Here is a 13,215-nt window from a genome sequence, read left to right on the forward strand (position 1 = left end):
CCTTGACATTGCCGCCCTGCTTCCTTGACCACTTGTGCTCGGTTCCCCCTCCCCCTCCCTCTCACTGCCCCCTTTCCTCAGGCACTGTCATGTTGACCTTGGGAGGGGAAGGTGAGAAGAGATGAATTAAGGAAAATGAAGGGTCAGGTGTTCTTTTTCATACTTTCCCTTCTCTTACCTCCTCCCACCTCACTGTTCACATTCAGGTGCTTAACCTTCTTGGGAAGCTCATTCCTGAGTCTCTCTCAGGTCCGTCTACCTCTCCCTGCTGCTATGTTGCTACTGCCATAGTCCAGGCCCCACCGTCTCTGCCCTGGACCACTCGAGTGGCCTCCTCACTGGTCTTCCCACGGCCAGTTTGCTCCACTGACATCATTCTGCACACAGAGCGCACTTCCTAAAATCACGTCTCTTCTCTCTTCTCTGCTGCAACTTTTCAACAGCTTTCTACCATTTTTCTTAAAGGATTGGTACGACCTTATGCGAAGTACCAGGTAGAAGTTAAGAATTGGTGAGGCTTTCACTTTCAGGACAATATTTATTATTTAAAGCAGTTAACACATTTTGCTTAGTAAATTAGTTGTGTTAGCTTATTATAATTATAACATAATTATATTATATTGATTAAAACTCCTATAAAGCCAGGACTGTATTTTTTCATCTCCCTATCTGTTTGAAGTCAGGTCTTTGATTACAAGTTAGGATTTTTCTTGCAAACATTGAGATGGAGGGATCCTTCTGTCCCACGTTATGAATGGGGGGGCATCACGAGTAGATGTTTAATAACATTTACCATCCCTCTTTACTGGTGAGACAAAAATAGGTCACAAAGATCCAGCTAATAAGAAAAGTGGGGTGATCACTTTTATTATATAAAATATAAATATATTTTATTGTATAAAAGTATGAGATCATTGTTGGGGGATCCTAAAATAAAGTTATTCTAATGTAATCTTAAAAAGTTGTTTCTGCGTTATCAACAGGTTTACAGGAGGATTGATTCAAGATTGAGGTGACAGAAACTGAAAGTATGCATTCTGAAAACACTTTGTGCAAATTCCTAGCCGGGAGTGACAATTGCTTCCTCCCTAGCATGCCTTATAGAGCTGAACTTCCTTTTTCTTTTTCCAAATTGTTCTCTCAGGAATGTTTGCTGGAAGTTAATGTACCCATTTGGTGGTTTGGTGGTAGTCTGGTGGTACTCAGATGGTTTGGCCCCTGCCTCCCTCTTTTGTCACATCTCCTAAAGCTCATTGCCTCACTCTCTGTGCTTCAACCATACTTTGTCCTGACATTTTCTGGAATTTACAAACACTTTGCTGCCTCAGGATTTTCCCCTTTGCTGGTTCCCTGTGCCTGGATGCTCTTTTCACATGGCTGAGTCGTCATGTTTCAGCTATCAGCTTAACTGTCTCCTCCTCCTATAGGACATCCCCTGACCCCTCAAAACGCTTTGTATTTTTGCTCATAGCAATGACCACCATTCTATTTATCTAAAGTATGGAAGCATAGTTTTCCCTCCTAGTGTCAGTTCCAGGAAGGTAGGAGCCCTTTTCCTCTTGTTCCCTTCCTGAGCACACATGGTGGGTACTTAGCAGGTCTCGTTAACCAGATGAATGCCGGAACTCTGGCTGGGGAAGAGTGGTGTTCAGTGCTGGGACACTGACCTGCTCCTTGTACTGTTTGTAACAGTCTGCATCTGCTGTCTCTGCCACCAATTTCCTGGTCGTTTCTTGGTCCCATAGATTCCCCTGTACCAGTGTGGTCCCTGGCCCAGCAGCAGAAACATCACCTGGGAACTTGTTAGAAATCCAGGTTTTTGGCCCTTGACCCAGACCTGCTGAATAGGAATCTCTAGGGGGAGAGGCTCAGTAATCTGCATGTTAACAAGCCTCCAGCTGATTCTAATACCTGCTGAAGTGGGAGAACCATTGCCCTAGTCCTTGAAGCTCTTGGAAAACACGGGCACAGTGTGGAGTGAAAGATGGTGAATTTCTCCTTCCCACTCAGGAATGGCTCCATGGCTTAGGAATTGGCTGTTGGGCAGAGTGGACCTGACTTAGGAAATATATGGGATGGATAAAAGATTCCTAGACTTATTAGGATTACAGGAACTCTCTATGAACCATAGTGGGGACCGAGGAACCTGTAGAGTTAGATTGAGTGAGATGGCCCCGATTGAGGATGATAACTGGGGTAAACATTACTGATGGGCTGAGATGAAGGGGATAAAAAGTGAAGAATTTTTGCAGTGTAGTGGTTCTCAGTGGGGTTGGCAGGGAGCTTTTCAAGCAACATTGACTACTTCCTCCACTTTACTCACACCCTGCCCCTATTCTGATGTAGCTTAAGATCTCCGCAGAGTCAGATGAGAGTGTGTGCAGTTTAGAAAAGCTCCCAGGGTAATTTTGATAGGACTTGGAAAAAAAACCATTCAAAAGACAAAATAGAAATGGTTTTTAAAGTTTTTATTCCATGGTGATGCCATGTTTCTAATTAGATATGCATCCTCCAGTTTTGGCTTAGTCTCTTTCCTAGAAATTGCTTTTATTATATAGACTATCAGGAATTCTGGAGGTAACACAATGTTCTTTTTGAAGCAAATTTGGAAGTGAATTTTAGACAGGAGGTGTTTTCTCCAGTTTTAAAATGTAGTCTCAAGCTCTATTTTAATAAGTAAATATTTCAAAATCAGTTCACTGGAGATCAGACTTGAGATCTGATTTTTTTGATTCAGACAATACAAGCACTAATGAAACTCTCAACTGTGTTTGATATCCAGAAGTGTTGGGGTCAAGGTTATTTTCTGCATGAGCTTTTTAAAATGGAAAGTCTGTTAGGCTTCTGAGCAGCGTTCTGAAGGTGAGACATTCTAGTTGCCTTCATATTGGTTTGAACACATTTAGAAGTAGTCTGGACAAATCTTTTATCAAGAAATGTCCCCATCATGATCATTATGATCAGGTGGGGATTTTATATTGGTAGAAAGTCAGTTTTGCTGTGAGAGCTGCCCCAACAATTGTTAAAATGCCAATGACAGTGTTTCGTGTCTTGAGGTCACTGTTGGGAGAACCCTTAATTTGCTCAAAAAGTTCTGAGTGTGGCATGACCTTTAGGGACTCTGTTTAAAATGCTGGTTTTCTTTTTTTTAATTCTTGGATTAAAATAATGAAATAATTCTGTTTTGATTTCATACAGTGCAGTTTTCTTAGCTCCATTATAAATGAGTTTTAAAAACTTTCATATTCTAGAATCAGAGCTAGCTTTATTTTTAGTGAATTCATTTTTCATGCTCCTATTTTCAGATATTAGTTGCTACTTTTCTACTGAAACATATACAGTTTGGGCTTTAGGCTTGAAGAACCCTACTGTCATGGTTTCCAAACCATCATGTCTAACTTAGCCATCTGTAACTCCCATGGAAGGAAGAGGAGAGACTGAAATATGATTTGAAAGCTGTCCAAAATAAGAGTGATTTTTTTTCCCCCCATAATTTCATTCTGCTCTGGTAAATGAATACAGATCCCTGGTATATGTTTGAAATACAGTCAATGATTATTGTTAAGTTTTCTAGCTTTATTGAGATGTCATTGACATAACGTGGAAGTTTAAGAGGTACTACATGTTGATTTGATACATGTATATATTGCAAAATGATTACCAGATGATAGTGTTAGCTAACCTCTGTATCATATCACATGCTTACCATTTCTTTTTTGTGGTGAAGACATTTACAATTTATTCTCTTGACAAATTTCAAATATATATTGCAATATGATTAACTATAATCACCATGCTGTACATTAGATTCCCAGAATTTATTCACCATAAAACTGGAAGTTTGTACTCTTTGCCCAGCATTTCTGCATCTTCCCCACCTGCAGCCCCTGGGAACCACCATTCTAGTCTCTGTTTCTATAAGCTCAGCTTTTTTAGATTCCACATGTAAGTACTTAGATAGCATACAGTATCCATCTTTCCTTCTCTGTCTTATTTCACTTAGCATAATGCCTTAAAAGTTGATCCATGTTGTTGCAAAAGGCTGAATTTCTTTTTCTCTTGTGGCTGAATAATATTCCATTGTGTATATATGTTACATATATACCACATCTTCTTTACCCATTCATCCATTGACAGACACTTAAGCTGTTTCCATATCCTGGCTTTTGTGAATAATGCTGCAGTGAGCATGGGGGTATAAAATAGCTCTTTGAGATCCTGTTTTCATTTGTCAGTTATTATTGAGACAAGATTATGCATCCCATATGATAATCAGTTCCATGAGGAAAGGGACGCTTTTTATTTCGGCAGAATAGTATATATTTAGTGCTTTGCAAATGCTCAGTTTTCAGTGCATTTGTTTATTCAGTAATATCAGATATGGTAGTAAACGTATACATTAATAAAAATGTAAACTTGCCTGGGGTGCCTGAGTGGCTCAGTTGGTTAAGCGTCAGACTCTTGACTTTGACTCAGGTCATAATCTCGGGGTCATGGGATCGGGCCCCGTGTTGGGGTAGCCTCAGGAGTCAGATGAGAGTGTGTATAGTTTAGGAAATTATTATAAAATAATATGCATTTATTTGAAAACTTTGAACAGGACATATGTAAAAGGGTGAAGACTTCCTTGTCTTTTCTCTACCTCTCACCTCTCAGTCCCACCCCCAGAAGACAGAACTTGGAGAGGGTCCTTCTAGATTTTCATTGTTACTAGTTGTATTATCTTTTCCTTTCTCCTTTGTGGTTATAATGTCACATTAGTATTTTCAAAAGGATTGGAACTAAGGTTTAGCATTGAGTAAATGTATTTACTTTAAACTGTTCATTTTGGTGGAAGATTGAGTTTATGCCAATTAACACTTGTTTTCCTTATTTTATCGATAGGAATAACTTCTAAAGGAAGTTCATTTTTGGAGATAAAAAAATATTTAATTTTTTTCCTGAGTTTTTTTTATTTATTTGAAAATAATTTTCTTGGTTTTTTAAGATTTTATTTGTGTGCGAGAGAGCACAAGCAGGGGGAGCCGCAGACAGAGGGAGAGGCAGGCTTCCCTCTGGGCAAGGAGCCCGATGCGGGGCTCGATCCCAAGACCCTGGGATCATGACCTGAGCCACCCAGGCATCCTTTTTCCTGAGACTTTAAAGAAGATGAAAATATTTTTTGAGATCTTTATCTTTTCCCTTCATCTTTCCTTACAATTCCTTATTATTATTATTATTATTTTTTAAGAGAGTGCTTGTGTACCAGGGAGCTGGGGGGAGGGGCAGAAGGAGGGAGAGAAAGAATCTTAAGCAGATTTATCCCCAGCGCGGAGCCTAATGCTGGGCTCATCTCATGACCCTGAGATCATGACCTGAGCTGAAATCAAGAGTCTGACATTTAACTTGACTGGGCCACCTAGGGGCCTCTAACAATTCATCTTATATTGATATTTTCATTATTGATCATGGTTATAGATCTGTTTAAAATATAAATCAGGAAGAAGGAGGTTATAGGACATTAATTATAATGAATGTTTTTATAAAACTATTTCTGGCTCTCTTTGTTGTCTCCCATATATGCACAGAATATGACCATCCCTTGGTTTATTTTTTTTCTTTCTTTCTTTCTTTCTTTCTTTCTGTCTTTCTGTCTTTTTGTCTTTCTTTTTTCTTCCTTCTTTCCCTTCCCTTCCCTTCCCTTCCCTCCCCTCTCTTTTCCTCCCCTCCCCTCCCCTCCCCTCCCCTCCCTTCCCTTCCTTTCCTAAAAACTTTTGAGGTCTTCCCATTGCTTATGACAAAAAATTCAAAAGTCCTAATTTGGTAGACCAACTCTGGCTCCAGCCTACTTTTCTAGTCTCTGCTTTTCCTCCTACACCTGAAGTGTGTTCTCACTGAATCAACTTCCCCTTCTTAAAACATGCTGTTCATCTCCATATCTCCATGTGAATACTTGTTCTCTTCTCTCTGGCTTGAATTTTTTTAAATTTAATTTTTTAAAAGTTCCAGTATATATACAATTAACATATGGTGTGGTATTAGTTTCAGGTGTCCAATAGAGTGATTCTTCAATTCCGTACATTACTCAGTGCTCATCATGAGTGATCCCCATCACCTATTTCACCCACTGCCCCTCTGGTAACCATCAGTTTGTTCTCTATATAGTTAAGAGTCTTTTTTTTTTTTTTTTTTTTTTGGTCTCCTTTTTTCTTTATTTGTTTTGTTTCTTAAATTCCACATATGAGTGAAGTCATATGGTATTTGTTTTTCTCTGGCTTATTTCACTTGGCATAATACTCTCTAGCTCCATCCAAGTTGTTGCAAACGGCAAGATTTCACTCTTTTTTTTATGGCTGAATGATATTCCATGGTATATATGTGCATATATACATACCACATCTTCTTTATCCATTCATCAGTTAGTGGACACTTGGGCTGTCTCCATAATTTGGCTATTGTAAATAATACTGCAACAAACGTTAAGGGTGCATGTGTACCTTTGAATTAGTGTATTTGTATTCTTGGATGGTATGATTACTGGATCAAAAGGTAGTTCTATTTTTAACTTTTTGAGGAACCTCCATCTAGTTTTCTACAGTGGCTGCACCAGTTTGCATTCCCACCAACAGTGCATGAGGGTTCCTTTTTCTTCACATCTTTGCCAATACTTGCTGTTTCTTCTGTTTTTGATTTTAGCCATTCTGACAGGAGTGAGGTGATCTCTCATTGTGGTTTTGATTTGCATTTCCCTGATGATAACTTTCATGTGTCTGTTGGCCATCTGTATGTCGTCTTTGGAGAAATGTCTGTTCATGTCTTCTGCCTATTTTTTAATTGGAATTTTTTGTTTTTTGGGTGTTGAGTTTATATATAGATATATTTAAAGATTTTATTTATTAGAGAGAGAGACAGAGAGATCACAAGCAGGGGCGGGGTAGGGTAGAGGGAGAAGCAGACACCCCGCTGAGCAGAGAGCCCGATCCCCGGACCCTGGGATCATAACCTGAGCCGAAGGCAGGCACTTACCTGACTGAGCCACCCAGGTGCCCAGAGTTTTTATATATTTTGGATACTAATCCTTAATCAGAGGTGTCATTTACAAATATCTCTTCCTGTTCTGTAGGTTGTCTTTTTGTTGATTGTTTCCCTCGCTCTGTGGAAGCTTTTTATTTTGATGTAGTCCCAACAGTTTATTTTTGCTTTTGTTTCCCTTGCCTCAGGAGACATATCTAGAAAAAAGTTGCTATGTCTGATATTGGAGAAATTCCTACCTGTGTTCTCTTCTAGGGTTTTTATGGTTTCAGGTCTCACGTTTAGGTCCCGGCTAGAATTTTCTTCACTTATTTTTCTGCCTGTCCACTTCCCATTTACCCTTCAAAAACCAGTTCAAGATCATCTTCCTATGTTGTTGACTTAATTTACCTTCCTTTCCAAGCATAATTCAGTGAGCTCACTTCTGTTACAACACTTGTTACATTCTGTTAGTTTATTAATTATGTTTCATCTCTGATCTGTGAGCAAGTTAGGAAAAGTTCAGATGTCTGATTATCTTGGTTTGAATTCTAGCTTTGTCACTTACTAGGTACATGCCTTTGGGCAAGTAACTTTTAAGTTTTCTATGCTTTAGTTCTATTGTCTATAAAGTAGGTTAGTACTAATACCTTTCTTATCTGTTATTGGGAGAACTAAATGTGATAGGCTTCTAATATTCTGAGATACCATTTTTCACATGCTAAACAATAAATGTTATTTATTTTTTATGGCTATTTCTTCCGCCTTTACTAGTGTCTGCAGAAAGAAGGCACTTGATGTTTTTTATTTCTTAAAGGGAAGTTTTTCCATACAGACTTATAGTTTGTCATTTCAGTTAACCCTGAAATGTATGCTTATCATAAGAGGCTTTGTTGTCTTAAAACAACTTCAGTTTTTACTGGCAGCTGGATTATTGTTTTATTTTTAAATATGCTGACGTTTTCCAACTTTCTTATGCCAAAACAAGTAATGAAGGAGCAAGGTAAGCACCCCAGAAGCGGGTGTTATCTTTCTGAAGTGCGGTTACTGTACTTGGAGTTGTCTGACGGATTTGTTCTTTCTCTTCAGGCCTTGTGTAGAATCACCCGTCATTCTCCTACTGCCTTCCAGAATGTTATTGAGAAGGTGGGACTGAACTCCGTGATAAACTCCCTGGCCTCAGCCATCTGCAAAGTTCAGCAGTACATGTTGACCTTATTTACTGCAATGTTGTCTTGTGGGATTCATCTTCAGAGGCTAATCCAAGAAAAGGTTTGACTTAGATTTCACCTATTACTGTACTTTAAAAATTGTTGTTGAACCATTGCAATTGCAGGAGAAAACAAGTAATATTATCTCTGTAGAATTTATTTTTCTTCTCAGGGGACCTTTTTGAACTTTGCCAAACCCCTGTACCACAAGCCATTCATTTGATGATGTTGTAAGAGTCTTTTAGTGATTAAAATAGAAATCCAGTAAATGGCTCTGCCTGCATGTCCCATTTTATTAATGAAAAGCTGGAAAATTTATGAGTCCTTCCTATATGCTGATATTTCTTATGCCTCTGGCTCTTCAGCCCCCATCTCTTTTCCCATATGCTTTGTCTTCCCTTTATATTCTCTGCTTACTTGGACTCCTTTCTTGCCCCTTTCCTTGTCCAATATTTGGCTAACACAAATCGCCTGGACAACTCCCTTTCTCCTGTTTTAGTTTCCTTCTAATCCTTTGATATTCTTTTATTTTATGTACAGTAGAGTTTTTAAATATTCAGTTCTGATCCCAAAACTGCACAGCTGTGAAGAAGTTTCTGTGGTAGCCTTCCTCAACGTGTCTTCTCCTCAACATGTCTGCCCGCTAAAGAGTAATCTGAGAACCAGAAGCAATGGGCATCACCTGGGAGAGGGTTGGAAAGGCAGCCCCTTGGGCCCCACCTTGGGCCTGCTGAATCTGAATCTACATTTTAATGAGATCTCTAGGTGGTTTGTTCGAACTTTATGATTTGAGAAGCCCTGTCCTAGAGTATTAGTGCTGAGTGAGGTGTTACCAGGTAGAAAAGGTGGACCATGTTTGTATATACATGTTTGGAAAGCTATGAGTCAAAGTGAAAGGGATAGTTTTAACTGTGCAGCCTTTCCCAGTGTTTTATATGCTCATGTGTATTTTGAATCTTCAGAAGGGTAATGTAGTGTGTGGCGTTCTTTAAACTTATTGGACCAATTATCCTTTTTTTAGAGGGGAGATGCCTCTCAAATTGGAGTTTTGAGAACTCGGTGAAGGTGATGCTCCTAACATTGTGGAGAAAGGAACCACTTACATACACTACTTGCCTTGGTTCTTGTGTGTTATGGTCCACACGTTAAATTCTGGTTTTTAAAATTTCAGAAATTATGAATAATTACCTGATTTACATGGTAAACTTGATCTGTCAGAGTCAAGATGTAAAGTAAACCACTTCTTGCCTTTACTCTGATTAGTCTGATTTAGATTCTGCTATGAAGTTTGAGCCTCAGAGAGACCTGTTTTTTCCCAACAGTCTGTGTATCTAATTTTTGCTATTAAATTTTCCAAGTCATTAAATATTGTTACATTGTATTAGAAAAAGCCCCACTTGAGTAGTTTTCTGCATAAATTGTGATAAGAGAGGCTGAGAGTTTCTTCAGTTTTGTTTTTTTTTTTCCACTCTCAGAACAGGTATGGATTGACTTAGTTTCAAATACGGTATTTCACAAAGGTAGTAAAATAAGATGTATTGATTAACGTGATTTTGTAATTGTTTTATAATATATAATATTCCATGTATCTTAACAAAAGGGATGATTGAACAGTGAAATGTATTGAATAAGTAATCTTTTGATTTTGACTAATACTGGTGCTAAAAAAATTATCGTGGTAGAAAAGATATAATACAAAATTCACCATCTTCACCATTTTTAAGTTTATAGTTAGTAGTGGTAAGTATATTCACATTGTTGTGGAACAGATCTCTAGAACCTTTTCATCTTGCAAAGCTGAAACTCTGTGCCCACTAACCATTTAGGGGTGCTGTGTTCTAAGACTCTGGGCTTTATTTGAATCTGCTTTAGTAGGCCTCCTCTGACATGGAACTGGCAGAGAAAGGGCAATGCCTGTGCCTGCCTTACTGGGATGGAAGTCCGTGTTCCTTGGTGGGCTTCTGTTGACACCCCAGGGGTGCAGAGAGCCCCTCTTTACTGCTGGACAAGGGTGCAAGTCCACACTCTCCATAGGCTTCCTTTGATGTCCCCCTAGCTGGGAGTGGGGAGGGCTCCTCATTTACTGTCTCGCCTGCCACTATAGGGTGGGAGTGTGAGCCTCATTTCTGGGGGAAGGTGCTGAAGGTGCAGACTTCCCACTCGCCTTCTCTGCTGCCATCTTGGTGGGGAGCGGGAAAGGAATCTGGTTACTGCTATATATGGGCGGAGACCCAGGCTCCCCACGTGGTCTGTGCTGACGCCAGGGTTGGGGCGAATGGCTGTTGTTGGGTGGGTGTTATTGTCAGCTCTCCACTTGTTCTTTTCTGGTATTGCCCTTGTGGGGAGAGTGTTGGCTATTGAGGGTAGGAGTTTAGGCTTCCCACTTGCCCTGGGCTGATGGGGATGGCGTCATGGTTTTTCCATGATGTTCGGCTAGAGTAGAGTAGCTCTTGTTTGAAAGTTTTCAATCTTTCTGGGCTGCCCCTTTCTTGGTCCTTTGGCTTGAGAGAGTTGATCTTTCTTACGTTTTGTGCCTGTTGATGTTCCTAGGCTCCTGGATTATCCAGCACTCAATCCAGGATATGTGAGGCAAAAAATAAAACCCAGTCAGTTTATTGCCATGTTGATGCTCAGGTCCTGAGGTTCCTCCTGGTCCTGTCTTCTCTCTACCTTTCAGAGTTGTCTTATGTTTGTTTATATCCAACTTCCAGGGTTTTTAGTTGTGCTTAGTGGGAAGAATAGGAAAAAGGGCATCTCCTCTCTCTTGTCCTTTAATTTTTAAAATGTTTCTGTGACAGGTCAATAATATGCAGGGAATTCTCTTAAAATGTAAGATTCTATTTTTTATTAATTAAAAAGTATTACCATTTATTGAACATTTATTATGGGCCAGTTAGTGACTTGCAATCCGGGGGTATTCGTGGATGAAACTTAGTGTGTTGAGTAATTTTGTCAAGTTAATGGAGGATGTAAGGGCTAGAGCTAATGCTCATGCCAGACAAATGAGGGAAGCAGAAAAATTTTGGATAATGTTGACGCTCTGAAGAAGATAAAACAGAGTAACGTGATAGAGTGTCTGTAATAGCATGCAGGGAGTGCAGGTAATGATATTACCTGGGTGTGTGTGTGTGTGTGGCGGGGGGAAGTCAGGGAAGGCTTCTCTGAGGAGGTGTCATTCCATCTGAACGCTGAGTGACAAGAAGGAGTTTGCTCTGTGAAGCCCTGGGGCCAGGGGTGGGGGGAGAACTTTATAGTTCAGCTTCTCTGAGGTGTGAGAGATCTTGGGAAGGTCTGGAAAGAGAAAGAAGGCCCACAGAGCTGAACCTAGTGAGCAGGGGGTGGGGGAGAGGCCACTGGGAAGAGGCTGGGAACAGAGGGAGGCCTAGACCATGTAGGATCGGGGATATTGGCCTTCCTCACAGGTTTTATTTTTACTTAAAAGTGCATTTAAAAAAAATAGACGTGTATTTCAGGGGCAGGTTTAGCAACCTTCTTATTGCTAAGTTGAGCTGCTTTTCTGAGTGTGAGAGGAGAGGACCTAGGAACAACAAGTACCAGCTGTCCTCCTTCCTGTTGGACAGAAGAGCTGCATGTGTGCTTTTTGGGGAACCATGGACTGTATATCATGATCTTTTAAAAACTGAAAATAAGTCCCCGGAAGAGCTTCATGCTATTCCTTTTAAATAAAAGAAATTACCGTTTAGTGCCGAAAATTTAGAAGAAGCTAAAGAATAATACAAAATCAGCTGTAATCTCACTGCCCAGAGATAATGACTATGACCATGTTGGTCTGTCTCTTTTTAGTCTTTTGTCTGTGTGTCTATGTATTTTATGCACACATTTATAAAATTAGGATCCAAATGCGTAGGTTTATCTTTTTTAAAAATTTATTAGAGTGCGAGTGCACTCATGCTCATGTGTGGGGGGAAGGGGAATGGGGGGAATGGGCAGAGGGGGGAGGGAGAAGGACAAGCAGACTCCACGCCCATTGAAGAGCCCAGTGCAGGGCTCAATCCCATGACCCTGAGATCATGACCTGAGCCGAAACCAAGAGTTAGATGCTCAACCCATCCGAGCCACCCAGGCGCCCCAATGTGTAGATTTATCTTGATGGCACTTTGTCATTAAATATTCCCCAAGAACATTAAAAAGTATTATATAATTTTTCATTTTATGGTACTACAGTAATTTAATTCTTTCTCCACTGTTGAACTGTTTGCTTTTCATTTTTTGATTTCCATTGACCCTGATGCAGTGAACATCCTGTTGGCATACATCTTTGTGTTCACCGCTAATGGATTACCGCAGGTATTATCCGCATTTAGAAGGCTCTGCCTAGACAGTGCTAGACTATTCTCTAGAAAGGTAAATGATGAGAGTATACTGACTTGAAATTTAACTAGCAATCATTAGAGACATGCTATCTTTCTCTTATAATAAAATGTGGGGTTTGGGATTATTAGCAGCATACTGCATGTTTTCATAGTTATTTGCAGTTAGCAGTTAACCTGACTCTCCATTTGAACTATGTAAGTGTAGCCAGGTTTTCCTCTTAAACTAGACTAATGAGATTATTATTCCCTTCTGAATCATGCTCATGTCCTCGCGTGGGCAGTGAGGTATTAAAGGAAGTGGTTCAGCTTACTCTCTTACCTGTATGAGCTGCTTGCATGTCTGTGCCCTTAGCTGACCAGTATCCAGCACCCATGTGTATCGGTGATGTTTAATTTGTTTTGTATTGTCATCTTTAAAATGATCTTCTTTCCCATAAATGTACTAAATGGCAGAATATTCCTTTATCCAAAAACAAGTGTTCCATCCGCTGAGATCTGAAAAGTGAGCTATCACAGCCACGATGACAGGGGACTCTCTGAGTCACAAATCATGTGTTCTTTTTTTGTTTAATATTTTATTTATTTATTTATTTATTTGAGAGAGAGAATGAGATAGAGCATGAGAGGGGGGAGGGTCAGAGGGAGAAGCGGACTCCCCGCCCAGCAGGGAGCCCGATGCG

General features: G+C 39.9%; 1 protein-coding gene across 4 annotated transcripts in view; it reads left to right on the plus strand.

The window, feature by feature from the left end:
- The window catches only part of ULK4 (unc-51 like kinase 4), a 608,666-nt gene that overhangs the window by 111,482 nt on the left and 483,969 nt on the right, over positions 1 to 13,215 (plus strand). For all 4 annotated transcript variants that reach the window (XM_025883716.2, XM_025883719.2, XM_073901588.1 and 1 more), the window contains one exon: positions 8,080 to 8,262. In XM_025883716.2, the coding sequence (XP_025739501.1) occupies positions 8,080 to 8,262 (183 nt within the window). The remainder of the gene's footprint in view (positions 1 to 8,079; positions 8,263 to 13,215) is intronic.

The sequence above is a fragment of the Callorhinus ursinus genome, unplaced genomic scaffold (assembly GCF_003265705.2).
Source record: "Callorhinus ursinus isolate GAN/ISIS: 27379988/994484 unplaced genomic scaffold, GSC_fseal_2.0 scaffold1, whole genome shotgun sequence".
Lineage (NCBI taxonomy): Eukaryota > Metazoa > Chordata > Mammalia > Carnivora > Otariidae > Callorhinus > Callorhinus ursinus.